General features: G+C 43.7%; 1 protein-coding gene across 1 annotated transcript in view; it reads left to right on the forward strand.

Annotated features, from left to right (window-relative positions):
* MYO3A (myosin IIIA) overlaps positions 1-17,711 on the forward strand; it is a 103,838-nt gene that overhangs the window by 67,295 nt on the left and 18,832 nt on the right. The window contains 9 exon segments of the mRNA XM_033165957.1: positions 2,866-2,940; positions 3,102-3,143; positions 3,777-3,854; positions 6,127-6,332; positions 8,179-8,290; positions 9,793-9,955; positions 11,654-11,740; positions 13,799-13,922; positions 15,095-16,436. Coding sequence (XP_033021848.1) covers positions 2,866-2,940; positions 3,102-3,143; positions 3,777-3,854; positions 6,127-6,332; positions 8,179-8,290; positions 9,793-9,955; positions 11,654-11,740; positions 13,799-13,922; positions 15,095-16,436 — 2,229 coding nt within the window.

A 17,711-nucleotide genomic window follows, 5' to 3' on the forward strand; every position in this document is an offset into this window, starting at 1 on the left:
GGAAGCCACTTCTGGAATTGTATGAGGAAGTCACTTTATGGAGGGCTTTGGGATTAGAATTTTTTATAGTCAGGGGTTTGTAAAAAATCTTGGTGCAATGCTGTAAACTGGAGTGCATCAAGTCCCCGCAAATCACAATAGTAAGCCTACTAGGCCCTGCTAGTCCGCATTGCCCTTCTGAATTGCAGGATACCGTAGTCACGCAAAGAAGAAATTTAGGCAAAAGCCTCTTCAGCTGTTCGTCAGGAGTGCAGGCATGGCACCGCTGGGGCTTGGCTCTGGACCAGTGGGGGCCTGTCAATAGAGTTGCAGGTGATGGAGGCGCCGTGTGTAGTAGTTTGTTATGTATTGAAGTTCTCACCCTAGGCCACTAGGGTGTTGTGTATATAGTTTCACTCTGCCCACCGTGACTGCAGTTCTCACTCAGGTCCACATGCAAATGAAGGAGTGAGAGTGCCGTTCACGGATTGGGTAGCTAGAAAGAGTTGTTACTGTTGCATGTTACTGAGTACTATATAAGCAGGCTGGCTCAGCCCTTCAGTTCAGTTCTGTTCCAGCCTGAGAATAAAGAGAGCTGCTTGGAGAATCACTGTGTCGTCTGCTATGTCCACCACTACTTAATAGATTTGAATGTCAACCAGGAGATAGGTTTTCAAATCCCCACTCAGCCATGAAGCTCACTGCGTGATCTTGGGCCAACTGCTGTCTCTCAGCCTTACCTACCTCACAGGGTTGTTGTGGGGATTAACCAAGGAGGGGGAGAGACCATGTATGCCACCTCAAGCTCATTGGAGAAAAAAAGTTGGATATAAATGCAAAACATAAAAATAAAGACACTTTATAAGGGCATTTAAAATGCTTCCTGCCCAGTGTGGGTATGCCCCCCAAGATATATTACACTTGGTAAACCATCATAAAATTGTACGGTTTGCTTCAAAATGATGCAGAACACACCAGTACTTCTCTAAGGCAGTGCAGTTCCACAAAAGGTGAGGGTGATAAGGGGGGCTCTGGTGTCTATAATCACATCAATAAGATTTGGAGAATAAATGTAAATGCCAAGTATTCATTTTCTTCTCTCTTCACAAGCGAAAGGGAAAACGAGGAATGTGCTTGTGGCTCATTGAAAGCTACATGTATTATTTTTTAAAATAAATTTTATTTCTCTATTTCTATTTTATATAAACAGTGAAATAAAAAAATAACAATATACATATAGTCCCCTTTGACTTCCCTCCCCCCATTGTGGATCTTAATATAATGATTTTCACCTCGGCATCTCTTTCATAACTATTCTTATAAATCCTTTATCATTCCATAGTTCAAATTTTTGCTACAAGTTTTCTGTCAATCCTACCAATGTCTGTGATTGTTTACAATAGTTTTTCAAATAATTATAAATTTTCCCCATTCTTTATTAAAGACCTCCTCTTCCTGGTTTCTTATTCTTCCTGGAAGTTTTGCCATCTCAACATAGTTCCCATTTCTGGACTAACAGAATCCGCACAGGCCGTACTTGCATACATAAAAAGTTTCATCTGCTCTTAAATTTGTTTATAATAATCATACATGGAGGGCAGACTTCAATCTTACGGAATCTACTGTGTTGTCGTCAGTGCTGTTTTCTGGGGGGACACAGACACATACCCCTAAACATTTTGTGAATCTAAGTTTGGCCTCATTGAGGGGCAGTATTTCAATAGGAGTAGGGAAAAATGGAAGTAGCTGGTAAGGGATTGCTCCCCCTTTAGATGTTGCTCATGAGAAACGACAGGCTCTCCGTAAGCTAAAACTATTTATTGTCAAATGTAGTTACAGAGTCTCTGGAATACGTCTAGTCATTTACTTTCAGTTCTCGGAGTGGCGGGCTCTGTCTTGCCCGCCAACACAGCTACGGCTGGGCACTTTGAAATGACGTCTGCGTCGCCTCCCCCCCCCCCCCATCGTCTCCTCCTCCTGTCTGAGACTGACTGCTCTTGGTCTTTGCCCTGCCCTCCTATAGCCTGGCACCTTCCCCTCTTCCGGTGACAATTCCTGACGGGGGGCTTGAGCTGGGAGATGAATCAGTGGATATTATCGGTGGCTGCTCTCTGTAACCCAGCGACCCCCCTTCTATGGAGGAAACACTATCTTGCTCCTCTCTCTCTCCCTGTTCCTCCCGAGTAGCCCCTCTTTCCCTGACAGTACCCCTAAACATTTTTTTTAAAGAAAAAATCCACTGGTTGTTGTTGTTTTTTACTAGAGCCCTGAGATCCACGCAGAGGCAAAATACATTCACTTGGAACTAAAGAATATCGTGCTGCTTAAGCAGCTGCTGAGCGCAGGGGTTTCTTCTGAGTACCAGAACTGAGCTGAACGTACCCTCATTCCACACAGAGTTTGGGTTGCTCCAAACTCAGAAGCAGCTTGCCCAGTTGGGTGGAACCACAATGCTAACTTCCTAGGAGCAGTGTCACTGCTGTTTATCAGAGGGAGAGGGGCAAGGAGGTTTGCACAGTGCAGGTGCACCAGTGAAAACAATTTGTCACTCCTGCCAGTGAACCCCGCACGCTCCTGATCTCCCTGCTCCCTCAGCCCTCTCCCTCCGGTAAACAGCAAGCAACACCACGGCTGGGAAGCGAATGTTGAGGCTCTGACCGCCTGGGTTTGCGACCTCTGCCCCAGTTTTCTCCACTTCATCAGTGATAGGGAGAGGTAGTCGTTCTGCCACTGCTATTGTCAAACAGTTGGGAGTAAGAAAATCTTTCGGATCAATTGCAAGTCTCCCAGAGTTATCCCAGTAGATCAACCTTCTGCTCATCCCTGGACTAATATACAGAGGGGTGGGCACATTTAGTAAGGTGCCTTCTTTCTTCTCTTAGGTAACTTGGCACATACGAAAACCAGAGTGCAATAAACTACCAGACATGGACGCCACAGAAATCCATCAGCCAAACTAAGGTAAGGAAACCGCATGGGCAGCTGTCTGGACCCATATATTGAAGTCGAGAGGGGCAATGTTGTTGTTGCTACTAAAACAAACAAACAAAAGTAAGCAAGTAACCCCCTTCCTTGGTTTCTCTCCCTCTCTCTTTCTCTCTCCTGTTTTCTTTTCTGTTTAGCTGGATTTCTTTGTGTTGTGCAATTCGTATTCCTTCCGTGAGGTAAAAAAAACACCTACATTTCCCTTCTTTCTGACTATAGTTTTATAACTACTTCAGGGAAAGCTAAATTAATTCTCTGCTGTCACTGTCCTTAGCACTCATCCCTCAGCCTGCTTCCTTGCAAGTATGTTCCCTGGACTACGCTGAAGTCTTAATTCCAAGTAAATGTGTTCCAGATTGGTATGTTTATTTAAAAAGAGAACATGCCAAGGTTCTGGCTGTGGGGTTAATCGGGCTCTGTTGAAAACAACCATTGTGACAAGGGCGCAGAATTATTATTTGCAGGATGTTAACAGTCCTGATCTTAAAAAAAAAGAAAGAGAGAAATCTAGACAAACCATTTTTCCTTCAAATGCCATTTGCGACAGATACCTATCTGTATGTTCAGTTATCAAACTGTGTTCAGTATATGTGTGTGTTTCTGCATGTGTGTACGGTGTGATAAAGTATTGTAATGTTTTTAGTGTAATAACCTCTGACTTTCCTAGTGATTACTCAGTAGCATCTGCAGCTTAGGATGACTATTTTTTATTATTAATAGTGTTCTTTAAGAGGACACTTTGTTGAACTGGTGCAATAAGCTTCAGACACTGTACAGATAAGAGGTGCTATTTTCTTTCTTGATACATATAGAGTGAGCCAGAGGATTCCACGCATCATCCGAGGGAAACAACCAATATGAAAACGCAGACAGTTGCTTCATATTTCAGAGTAAGCTTTAGCTGTTATTCTTCCTCTTAATATATATGATTTATGCAGCAACCAGCCTGCTGATTTCTGAGCCCATCTCTATAGATGCAACAGTTCTATTTCTCCTTAAGTGTAAGATAACTCACTTGGAACTTGAAAGCTTTTAGACTGACGTTAGAATATCCAAAGCAGGGATGAGAAACCTGTGCCTTTCCAGATGTTGTTGGACTCTAACTCCCATCAGGCCTAGCCAGCATGACCAGTACGTACTGGGGGGATGAATCTGGAGGGCCACAGGTTCTCCTTTGAGGAAAAACACTTCAGGGCACCCTGGTTCACTCAAACTGATACCCTGCCATTTTCCAGATGTTTACATTTCAGGATATCTCTTACAGCTCCTTGATTTTTTTTCCCCATCTCCCATGTGACCTTGAGGGGGAGGCTAGGTGCTGGCCAAATGTTTCTCTGGTGCACCCACAAGTTAGCTTAGCAGGGGATGTGATAACAGGGCCATCTCACCTGGCTCTTGTTTTCTCAGTATTATTATTATTATTTTTAGTAGAATTGTACACGTATTAGCCACAGTTGATCCTCCAAGTCTCTTGGTCCCTGGCATTTTCATGCCCATACCATTTGCTGATTCCAGGCATTTGACCATAAGGAGCTGCCCTGTAAATCAGACTATCAGTCCATCTAACCCAGCATTGTCTCCACTGATGGGCTGGGCAGCACTTGATTCCCCAATGTTTCAGGCACAGATCTTTCCTGGCCTTGGTCCCTGAGCCTACTATGGATTTCAATCCCAATCAAACTGACAACTTTCCTTTCCTCACATAGAAATGACAAAAACCGTTTAGATTCCCAGGAAAGCTGAACCTGTTATGCTTCTATGGCAGCTTAGCCAATTGGGAGACAGAAGCTTCACTGCCCTAAGCAAAATACAATATAGTTGATATTATTGGTTGAACAGGCCCTATTTTATATGAGAGGCTGAAATCTATAGGGACAGAATGACAGTCAGAAAAAGGTCTGGCTGTAGTTTGTTAGCATGTTTAATGTTCATAACAGCACTTAAATGTGTCACTGCCAAACATTATAACAGTCACCTTGTCCAAGTTGGTTGGGCTTCATTATTATGTCACTGATAATATTATAATTCTATGGTACACATCCAAATTGGTACTCTACAGCACACAACCAAAGGAGAACGTAATGCACTTTTTGAATATACATTTGAATAATGCCCTGTTCCATTATTGCTGTTATTTTCCTTTGAGTCAACCTGATGCACAATTAGTTCCTTGGCTTTGCATAAGAATCTGCATTGGAGACACTCTGCAGAACACCTCTCAGAACATCATTTTGTGCCATAACTGCCATTAACAATTTCTTGCCAACAGGCAATTACATCGCCCATCTGCTCATAAAGGCTGCAGAATAGGCAGGGGTCCACAGGCCCCTTTTTCAATGTTTTGTTTTAAGCCACGAGCCACAACAAAATAGTATTAATAATTCTGAGCACTAAAGGTCATACTGAGATTTCTTACATGACTTTGAGCATAGAAGTATGCAACCAAGAAGTAGTGCTTAAAAGTGACAGTGTGCATATCAGCCAGAAGATGACACAAGCATCCCTGGGAACTGTAAATTATAAGCTGCAGGTACTGCTTTTCAAGCCTTTATTAAGTATCTACATAGCAATTCACAACACTAACTTTTACAAATTTCGTTGTTTTAGAAACCAGTTCAGTACAGTACGTAAAGCAACTCCACGATTTACTTACCTGTTTGAAAAGTCAAGACAATGAATGTTCTCAGTTTCTTTGGAACAATCAAAAGCTCATATGCAACCTATTTGAAAAAGTATTATTTATTTAATAAATTTAATAAATTTATATCCCACACCTTCAACCACTAGGGCAGCAAACCTTGCTTTTGGAGTCTAGAATTTGCCATGAAAGTACAGTTTAAGGCAGCAATCAATTGTGAAATTATGTGCCTGCGATAGGATATAGGTGTTTTCAGCATGGGAACAGTGCAACTGTACTAGTTCCTGCTATAGGTGAACCCTCTGCACACGTGTTATATCAGATGCATTACACGGGTACCGCAAATACAGTGTACTGTATAATTACCTACAGAAACTGGGCAGATCCATAATCTTCTTAATTTGGTGCAAGGAAAATTCAAAAAGATTTCAAAGAATACAACTTTTGCAAAGCTCTTGAGCACTCACAAGAAAGATACTGTATGGAAGGGGTTCCAAAGGCTTCTCCCCATATTTCCTTTTCAGTACTCGCTCATGGATTTGTTATCTAAAATGGTGGTTGGCCAACCTCACTTTGTGCGCTGCATTAAGCCGAACAACGATCGACAGGCAAACAAATATGACAGAGAAAAGGTATTGGTACAGCTGCGCTACACGGGGATTCTGGAAACGGCACGGATCCGGAGACAGGGTTATTCTCACCGTATTCTGTTTGCTAACTTCATAGAGCGGTAAGTCCTTTACAAATGTTGTTTTGGTAAACTGTATCCAGAAGGGACATTTTAGTACCAAACCAGATTCTGGTTCACTCAGGCTTTTCTACCCTGGATTGATGCACATTGGCCAACTGCCAGCTAAAGGTGGGAACTGTGTCCACTGAAAAGTCTTGTCCTTTCAGTGATGCAAGGTAATACAGAAGTTTTGTCTGCAGTATTATATCTGCAGCTATCTGTTCACACATCCAAACCATCGCTTGCCATTAAAGTCAACCAGCATTGACAAGCATGTGTGAATCACCCCTTGATGCTGGGAAAGCTTCTGGAAAAGTGGGGATGAAATGTGCTTGGAGGCATTGCATATTGATTTAGTAATACTGCACAGATTAAACATCCTGTGCTGTAGTTCTGTCTACAAAGAAGAAGCTTTCCGGATACAATAAAATTCTGCTTAAACAATTCCTTCACAATAAATTAGGAACAGTGAAAACAATAAATACAACCGACCAACAATACACTGAAGAACAGTTATGCTATTCCAGGGGTAGGCAACCTAAGGCCCAGGGGCCGGATGCGGCTCAATCACCTTCTCAACCCAGCCCGTGGATGGTCTGGGAATCAGCGTGTTTTTACATGAGTACAATGTGTGCTTTTATTTAAAATGCATCTCTGGGTTATTTGTGGGGCATAGGAATTCGTTCATTTTTTCCTCTTCAAAATATAGTCCGGCCTACCACATGGTCTGAGGGATGGTGGCACTAAACCAAACCAAACCACCACAAACTGGCTAATAAATGTAAAAGGGAATTTACTAGAATAATAACTGAATGAAGATTGACTAATAACCATTCAAACAAGCAAAAACATATTACAATGCCATGTGCAGATCAATACTGGTTTTGCCAAAAACATGGAATGAATTATATGCATGAGAACTATGAGAAATGAGAAACTATTCACAGGCACATTTTCTCATTTTGTGCCTACTGTTTTGTCTGATTAGCCTCGAACTGATGAAGCTTTGTAGCGAAACCTGTTGCAAATCCGGAGGACAGGTCTTCTTTCATTTGCCCACCTGTGTTTATTCCGTCACGGTGGTGGCTATATAAGACCTACTGAAGAACATTTCATCCAATTTCTTCCTTCATCCACCCATGTTCATTTCATCAGGGTGGTGTCAACTTTAGACCTACTGAAGAACTCTCCATTCAGTTCATCTTCAACAAACTGCCTTGAACCTTCTGTTGGCATCTAGATACTGTTCAATGCTTAGCCGCTTGTTGAATGGTTCAGTTATTCAGACATTGAAACGTTCACCATGCATTTAATTCATTCCATGTTTTGTGTGTGCAAGTGGTTAAGGTTAGCTCTAAAGAGTCATTTGACTCAGAAGCAAGTTGGGAGCATTGTAAGTTGGAGTGAAGCGCCAATCTATATATTAAGAAAAACGCTTGATCTCAGCCTGCACTGCATCAGAAGGCAGCTGGGGAAACATGACTGAATGCTCTCCCATACAGAAAGCCTGCTTCTGGTGCAAAACTTGTGTTTGTCAGGAAGAAGACTTGTTGTTTAGCCTTCTCTCTGGTATATTTGATATCTGGTATATACACTTCTTTCGTTTTTATGTTGCAGACCATTCAAACTTGCCATTCGCCACTGACATGTTAACGTGGCACCATACTGGGGGCTGTACCACGTGGTTTTTCTGAATGTGCTGATCAGTTCAAATGTGAACTATTATGCATGCATGCAAGTTCACAGTTTGTGTGAATGAAATAAAAGTTGACTGACTGGTGCTGAATGTCATTTGCAAATGCAATACTAAAGGATTTGGGTTTCTCTTTCTCTCTCTCTCTCTTAGATACTATCTCCTTTGTTACAAATCAAGTGACAAACCCCCTGTAAGCCCTGAAACTTGTGCTGCCATCTTGGAAAAAGCCCAGCTTGATAACTGGATACTTGGGAAAACTAAGGTAGTATATTTGCTCATTAGATGCAGCCCCCGTTGAAATAAATGGAATAAATGACTATATTGATGGATTTGAAAAGAGTTGCCTCTGCTAATACAAGTTGGAATGAGGCTACATCTTGCTGTGGCCAGGGATCTAAGGGCAACATGGTCCCAAAAGCTCCTTTTCCATCTCACAGATCCATCCATGCTCTACCCACAAAACTACCCAATGTACCACCTACTGTACATTGGGTACAGTAGGTCTTCCCCTACTGTAATCTTATGGGCGGCAGAGAAGACAGGAAAGATGAAGACAGGTCCCTCGTAATTCCACTTTGGGTTTTTTTTAAAAAAAACAACAACAAGCAGTATATACATTTTATGAAATAAATAAATTCCACTGTTAAGGTGTGGCATCCAGTCTCTTGTTGAGGATTACAGATTCACCAACACTAGATATATTGCTCTTATCAATCATGTGTGCATTGCACTTCATAAACATCACCTTATATTCTCATTCTTTTCTTTGGGCGGGTGGGTGAGTAAAAGGTAGATAAACTAAAAGTTGTCCAATCCAAAGTCACACATCATATTGGAGCTGAAGCAGTAACTGAGCCCAGTTTCTTTGATCTCAGCTCCACCTGTATAACTGGGTGCAGCTAAATGTCTTCCTAAAGGAGACCGTCCCAAATTCTCTGCCTGCTCTGCCATTACACTCAGATCTAAGGAGAGGGAAAGTGTGTTGAATAATAATAATAATAATAATAATAATAATAATAATAATAATAATAATAATATGTATTATTGATACCTTGCCCATCTGGCTGAGTTTCCCCAGCCACTCTGAACGGCTCCCAATCGATTGTTAAAAACAATGCAGCATTAAATATTAAAAACTTCCCTAAACATTATGTTTTGTTATGATGCGGTATGCAAGTTCACATGCATTTCAGCCAGCTTGGAATTGAAAGTTATTGTGTTTGTCAGTAGTTTCCCTGGTCTGATGAGTCCAGGATTGGCAGAGAGATAGAGAAATATATTCCTCAAGAACAAACAGCCATTATTAAGGCAGATCTACAACTGCGGGATGCGGGTGGCGCTGTGGGTTAAACCACAGAGCCTAGGGTTCGAATCCCCGCGATGGGGTGAGCTCCCGTTGCTTGTTCCCTGCTTCCTGCCAACCTAGCAGTTTGAAAGCATGTCAAAGTGCAAGTGCAAGTAGATAAATAGGTACCGCTCTGGCGGGAAGGCAAACGGTGTTTCCGTGCGCAGCTCTGGTTCGCCAGAAGTGGCTTAGTCATGCTGGCCACATGACCCGGAAGCTGTACGCTGGCTCCCTTGGCCAGTTAAGCGAGATGAGCACTGCAACCCCAGAGTCGTCTGCGACTGGGCCTAATGGTCAGGGGTCCCTTTACAATTGCTTATTTTAAACTCTGGAGAGTCCAACACTGGGGGTGCCATTTATGGATGGAAGGAGTCATCAGCCTTCCATGTAGTTCTTTCTTCTCTTTTTACCTCCTACAGGTATTTCTCAAATACTATCATGTAGAGCAGCTGAACTTAATGCGAAAGGAGACCATTAACAGGATTGTTTTGATTCAAGCGTATGTCAGAGGGTGGCTTGGTTCAAAGAGATACAAAAAGATAAAGGAGAAAAGGGAAGAAAGTGCAATTAAAATACAAGCAGGTAATAGTTCAATGTAACAAACATAATTATGTGCAAGTATTTGTTCATATTTCTGTGCATATAGATGTGAAATAAAAAATTTGGTGTAAAACAGCAGGTGCTCTTTTTGTTGCGGTTGATGTGGATAATATTTTATCTTGTTTTGTTACCTTCTTGCTGTTGTTAGTCATGTTGAGTGGCAAATTTTATATTTTAACATAAATAAATTTATATATATATATATATTGCATGGTGATGTCAAGAGTCAAGCCCACAGCACCTTCAACTGGGGGCCTGGGGGATATCTGGTGAAGGTTCAGTTGTAGCTGGGGTGGGGTTAATGGGCACACACACACACACACACACACACACACAACCCTAGAGTTGTGTTCCCACTCCGCATGGACTGTTTTTCAGAAAATCGTATTTTTAATTTAATGGCATATAATCACAGGCCCCGTTTAAAGAATGACATGTTATTTTAAGAACAGGAGCAAGCTAAGAGTAAGACCACCTGAAAATTTCATTGAATAAGACAAGGCAAGTACATAGCGTACCTGGACTTAGAAAAAGCTTTTGACAAAGTACTTCACCAAAGACTTCTGAGTAAGCTTTGCAGTCCAGGAATAAGAGGCAATGTCCTGTAGTGGATCAGGAATTGGTTAAGTTGCAGGAAGCACAGAGTAGGAATAAATGGACAGTTCTCCAAATGAAGTGAAATAGAAAGTGGAGTTCTTCAAGGATCAGTATTGGGACCTGTTTTCTGCAGGCACCTGGCCTGCCACTGTGAGAACAGGCTGCGGGACTAGATGGGCCTTTGGTCTGATCCAGTAGGTTCTTATGATTTTATTGTGTTAGCCACAAGCAGAACTTTTATCACAACGTATTCGTCTTCGTTCAGTCGTGTCCGACTCTTCGTGACCCCATGCACCAGAGCACACCAGGCACCCCTATCCTCCACTGCCTCCTGCAGTTTGGCCAAACTCATGCTAGTTGCTTCGAGAACACTGTCCAACCATCTCGTCCTCCGTCATCCCCTTCTCCTTGTGCCCTCCATCTTTCCCAACATCAGGGTCTTTTCCAGGGAGTCTTCTCTTCCCATGAGGTGGCCAAAGTACTGGAGCCTCAATTTCAGGATCTGTCCTTCCAGTGAGCACTCAGGGCTGATTTCTTTAAGGATGGATAAGTTTGATCTTTTTGTATTACGTTGTGATAAAAGTTCTGCTTGTGGTTAACACAATAAAATCATAAGAACCAACGTATGGAGAATCTTCCCTTTTGATGGTTAATGCTTTCACACTTTTAATGTGATGGGTGGAACTTTGATCCAGAATTGTTCCCTATTAAAACTGAATGGGCTTTTGTGTCAAGAGAATAATACTAATAGTTTGGTCCTGAACTTGGAGCACCCATCCCCAACCTGGTGCTCTCCATCAGCCCCAGCTAGTATGTACAGTGGCCAGGGTTGGTGAGAGTTGTTGTCCAACAATTTCTAGAGGGTACCAATTTGGGGGAAAGGCTGGTTTTGAACATAGAAAACTGTGTTTATATTGATCCAAATGTGCTTTCTTATCATGAGCTTGGAATCTGCGTAACATCTCATCTATATACCTGGTTCCGAATGTATTTCCTCTGTGTTTCTACTCTGAGCATGCATCAGTAGTTCAGTGGAAAAAAATTGTGTCTGCTTAAAAAAAAACTTTCACTATTTCTTTTTAGCTTACCGGGGATATGTTACTCGCAAGCAGTATTCAAATGCAAAGGCAGCATACAAAATCGAAATGTGCATTACCAAGCTACAGGCTGGCAAGTATTTTTTTTTTAATAATTTGTAAATAATTCTTGTTGATTTCAGAAAAATAAAAATGAAAGCAGCTTAGAGTAAATGTACATGACAGTATCTACCGTATCTACTGCAGAATACCTAATACAAAGTCAGACTAGATCACAGCAAATGATTAAATTATCCAAAAAGAGTCGTTACCGGTGTTGTGTGTTTATTATGCATTAATATATTCCCTCCAAAGCAAGGAAGACGTGGGTATTTGAAGGGTCTAAGAATTTTGAGTCATTATTAATAAGGGGGAGGGGGGGTAAAAGCCATGTCTCTTCAAACTGACTTGACTTCACCATTTATCTGTGCTGTGTGAGACATTCAGATGGGTCCCCCCCCCAAGATGTTACTGAACTATGCCCCTTTAGCTAGGTAGGTAGACTGGAAAAGAATTTGCCTTGTATTTTGTTGAAGCTCTTCTCAAAGGTTGAGGGTAACACCATCAGTATGCTTGGCTATGTATCTGGATTAGATGGGAGATCTGCAGCTTCCGGATTTGCTTTCTTTTGTGTCTGCCAAGAGCTGAGCCATGGTGGCGGGCGGGGAGCCTGATAATGGGAGCTAGGAGCAAAGCTGGAGGTCAGAGCCAGGAACCAGAACCAGGGAACAAGAATCAGAGTCACGATAGACTGGTCTTCACCAGGGAAAATCTCTGCCTGAGCAGGAAGCTTTCTTAGCCCTGCTGAGAAGAGGCAATGACTAAACCTGCGGCAGTCTAATTTTATATCATTCCAGTGTCACTGGTGCTCGACCATCAGTCATTTCTATCCTGTTTCATGCAGGTTTGTTGGTGGGGGTTTAAAAATAAAATAAAATGTGTGGTCAAATACACATCTTTACATAAAACACACATTTTAAAGTGCTTTTCCACCCCCACCCCCCAATAAAACAGCACATATTGTATGCATTAATGCTTAAAATACATATTTTGTGCACCCTTTTTGTGCAAAGGAGCTCCATTACAAAATCTGGATAAGAGCATAATCTGACTGAGATACCCAGAAGCAATTTCAGGAGTGTTGGATGATCAGATGGCTCTGCTGGGGGGGGGAGGAATTCTTCTCCAACCCTCCCTGCCTATTTGGATGTAGCCACTCCAATGCTCAGAAACCCTATAATGTAGGAGTGAGAAACTCCAGGTATTACTGAACTCTCAATTCCCATTAGGCAGCATGACCAACCCATCAGGAATGACTGTTTCCCTATGGGAAAGAAACCTCCCTGCAACTGCAATGCTGTCACATCTAGAATTGGCCTGGGAGAGAACCTCCCCACCCCCTCCCATCGCACTATCATTTTATTTGCATAGGAGAGCATGCAAAAATGGTTATCAGTCCCTTCCCCCCCCCCCACACACACACACCTGATGTAGTATAGTCCAATGTACCATTCTAGGGTTCCACCATCACATTCTGCCAGGCCAAGTGTGTGGGACAAACCAGTCCAGTTTTGTGATAGGGGAGTGAACATGTTTCATATAAATATGGAGCTAAATAAGAAGACATTCTGATGAAAAAGGAGTCCTCCGCTTCTGGGGACAGAATACAGATAATTGAAATAAACAGGCATAGTTCTTTGTTAGTGTCAACTCGGTCAAAATCCATAATATGCTGTTTAACGCTGCTGGAGTTGGTGATGTTGTTCCCTGTCCAAACTGCCACAGGAGGAACCATCATGCTGTGAAGTGAGAGAGAAGAGGCAGAAAGTTTCCTCAAAACATGAGAGAGAGAGAGAGAGAGAGAGTCTGCTCTGCATATATTTTGATGCTGGTTGTTGTTTTTTTTGTTTACACAAACCACTTTATGAAGTCAGCCTGAAAAGCAGCCTATCCTTCCTCCACCTGGTGCTTTCTATGTGTTTTAGACTACAACTCCCATCATCCCTGGCCTTTGGCCATGCTAGCTTGGGCTGATGGGAGTTGTAGTCCAACAACACCTGGAGAGCAGCAGGTTGGGGAAGGCTGCAGTGTATGAATAGCTCAAATGAATAAACAAATTATTGAGTTGTGTTCCTCTTGTAATTTGCATCAGCTGCAAGAGGATATTTAATCAGGAGGAAAATTAAGGAAGAAAAGGGAGCAAATTCTAAAGCAGCAACGACGATTCAGAGTCATTACAGGGGATACAGAGAGCGAAGGAGCTTCAAAAGGAAAAGGTACAGTTTGCTTTCTCGTTTGTTAAATTGTTCTGTTAAATGCCATCTCCTTCTGCAATAAAATATAGTCAGAAAGCAACAATATATCCTAGACCATGACGAACTGCAGTCTTCCGTGCAGACAAGGTGAGATATATCTCATTAATATTGCGTTTTGCTTTCAGTAGACGTGTCAAAGAAGGGCGTGTGATTTCCATTAAAAACACTGGATGCAAATAAATGAAATTTGACTGCTAACATTTTATCCACATCTGATTTGTAAATGGCCTGGTAGCGCTAAGTCTGCATATTGGATTCCTGGCTCCATTTGCTATAGAACCAAATGCATTAAAACAAGAAAAGTCCTTTCAGCCAGATACTGAGAGCTCAACACAGTGGGGGGAGAGAGCATGAACAAGAAAATACTGTTAAATAATCTCCTTACCTAACACTTGAACTAGGGTAAAATTAACTGCAACAAATGCATCTATTCTTTAAAACAGATTCAGGAGCAAAGCAGATTCAGGAGCAGATTCCCTGTTCTCAGGGAGGTCAGTTGCATACATAACATATGCATTAATTTAAAACAACTGACAAAACACAGTAGAACAAAATAAAAAAAATAAAAAATGAAAAGCAGTAAGCGGCAATAATTTATTTACCCCCCAAATCCCAGAAGAATAAAAAAAAAGAGTTTTTGCTTGGTGGTGGAAATGCCTTCTGTATCTCCAGGGGAAAGGAGTAACCACAGTTTGTGGCAGGGAGGAAGGGGAAATTGTTTCAGTTCACATCAAAAAGGGAACTTACTTGAATCATGTTTTTTGAACTGATAGGTGGACCAGCCTTTGAAATTTGTACTTCTCCAAATTTTGAGGTTCAGTTCTCCAGCCAAGTAATGTATACGGAAATGTTTGTACTAGGGCAGGGTTGGGGAACCTCTTTGTGAATGATGCCAACTATCTTTTAAACAATCTGAAATGGCTGTTTTTTGAGTTAATATACTTTGAGTAGGGGTATTCTTCGTTGTTTTCCCCCCTAACCCTCTTTCTTGTTGCAAGCAACAACAAAAAGGACCCCCCAACATTTTCTATTGCTCTCATTTTTAAAATTGCAAATATCACATTGACCTTTTAATGCATAGATGTTGTATCACGATTACAATATCTCCTAAATATAATATATATTTCTGTCAGGGAGTCATTTCTTAGGAAGGAGCAGGCTGAAACGGCAGCTACCCCAAGTGAAAAGGAAGAAGAAGATGTACAAATTACAGAGATTGAGAGTAACACAACTGTTGGACACAACAAGTCTCCTCCCCGAAGTGAAGAGGAGGCCGCTGTCATCCTTCAGAGCAACTACCGTGGTTACAGAGAAAGGAAGAAGGTGAAGGAGCAGGGCTTCAAGAATGTGGCAGGGCAAGAACCATCTCAAGAGGAGAACCTCAAACCAGCACCAGAAGCTGAAGCTGGTATGGACCATTGCAAGAAAATGGGAGACGCAGATGAAGTGCAAAGCTCTCCTGTAGAGGTTGAGGTCAATGCAACTGTTGAGCCCAAGTCACCACCTCACACTGAAGAGGAGGCGGCGGTTATCCTCCAGAGTAACTACAGGGGTTACAGAGAACGGAAGAAGTTTAAGGATGAGCAGTGTAAGAAACTGGGAAGTACAGATAAGGTGCAGGCCTCACCCCCAGAGGTCCACGTCAGTGCAGCTGCTGTGCCCAAGTCGCCACCTCAAACTGAAGAGGAGGCCGCTGTCATCCTTCAGAGTAATTACCGCGGTTACAGAGAACGGAAGAAGGTCAAGGAACAGGGTGGCAAGAATGTGGCAGGGCCAGAACTGCCTTCAGAGCAGAACCTCAAACCAGCGCAAGAAGCAAAAGCTGGTGTGGACCAAAAAGGTGCAGCTTCTGTTGCTACTCAGAGCATCTCTGACTCAGATCTGAAGGCACCAGAGGAGAAGGAAGAAGTACTTCCCAGGAAACGACCGTCTTCTGTGAAACAAAAGCTCCCGGAAGAAGATGGGAAACAGGCTGTTTCCGACTGCTTGCCTAAGAAAGCATCTATCAGAAAGGCAAGTGAATCGAGCCAGCATGGAAGAAGGGGCTCGGAGGAGCAAAGGCCGGCTCCCATTGTTCCCCATGGCAGTCACCTGGAAAGAGGTTCTTTGAAACACGGCCAGCCGCCTCCCTGTGAAAATAAAGCAAGTGTGAGGAAAAGCTCTGTGAGAGGCTCTCAGAAACATATTGAAGCCAGCAAGCAAACCTCGGGAGACAAAGAGAAGGCAGCGTTAGTCATTCAGAGTAATTATCGAGGATACCGAAGGCGAGGACAGCTCAGGAAAGAAGGGAAATTGCCGGGTGGGAACCAAGAAAGAAAACACCGTGAGGGGAATGGTGGAGGGAGCAGCCAAAATCCTGGTCCAAAGGCAACAATGGAGAGGCAGAGATCCAGCGCTGAGGCTGAGGGATCAAATGATGTTGTGGAAGATGACCCAGAGAAGGACAAGTCTGATCTGGCAGCATTTTCCAGGCAGGTGAGGAGATTAGAGCCAGGAAACTTTTCCCAATCTGGGGGTCATATTCCATTCTGGGCAGCCTTCTGAGGGCCACATGCCAGCAGCAGGTAGGGCCAGAGCAGGGCCGTCTTAAGCACATCTCGCACCGTGGCGCAAAAATCCCTCTGGCACCCCCCCCCCTCAGTATTTAGAACTTGGGGCCATCTTGTAGCCCCAGAAGCCTCCGTCCATAGAAGCCGCCGCCAATGTGGTGGCCGCGGTGCGGCTGGCCAGACCGCCGGAACCCCATGCTCACTTGCAAGGCTCCGGCATGCCTCCACCTCCTCCGCTGCCTGACAGTCCGCTGCTGGTTCCCGCACAGGCGCTCAAGGCGGAATTTTCGTCCAAAAGGAGCAGCATAAGTTGGAGCAGTACTATAAGAGCGAACGGATGTTGTGGCGGCGAGTAACACCGAGAGGGAAATTAAGAGAAAGGAAGGCTTGCAATTCCTTATTGCCTCCCCCACCCCCACCTTCTCCGAGGCTGACAGCCAGGGGGTTGGCGTTGGCCCACTGAGAAGAGAAGTTAAGATTTTTGGCTGCCCCCTAGATCCGAGCCAATGTTGCTGACGGGAAAGGCACGGGAGTGATGGGGCTGAGGAGAAGGCAAAGTGGCGTGCCGCCTCTCTGCCCACCTCCCTCCTGCACTGGCCGCCCCTCGGGAGGGGGGTGGGCGAGCGGGGGATGAGGGGCGTGGGGCTGGAGCGGTGCAGGGCTTTGTGCGCCCTTCCCAGCGCTCCAGCTGGGGCTCCGGAGGGCGGGCGGCTTACACCCCGCCCGCGGGCACACGAGCGCCCGCCCACCCACCCGCCCGTGGGGGCAGGGGCAGGGGCGCCCAGTATGCCGGCGGGCTCGCGGGGTTGCCCCTGGGGCACCCGGCGCCCTGGCGCGCCGCGCCACCCAACCCCTATGACGAGACGGCCCTGGGCCAGAGGAAAAAGTGGGTAGAGCAATGGATGCAATTTTTACCTTTATAATGTAGATTATTTTCTATATCCTCTCACATCCAGAGGTGTACTTAAGGGTTGGTGAAACCAGCTACCGCTCTGAATTAAAAAATATGCTTGATAATAACAATAGTAATGCCTTTGAAAGTAGTATGAGTTCAGCAGTAAGGGTTTTTGAGGTTGTCAAGATATGTATCTACAAAAGCAAAATTCTCTCTCTCTCTCTCTCTCTCTCTCTCTCTCTCTCTCTCTCTCTCTCTCTCTCTCTCCTTGCTTCTCCTGCTCCCACTGCCCAGCATTGATTTGCA

Source organism: Lacerta agilis, chromosome 12, assembly GCF_009819535.1.
Source record: "Lacerta agilis isolate rLacAgi1 chromosome 12, rLacAgi1.pri, whole genome shotgun sequence".
NCBI lineage: Eukaryota > Metazoa > Chordata > Lepidosauria > Squamata > Lacertidae > Lacerta > Lacerta agilis.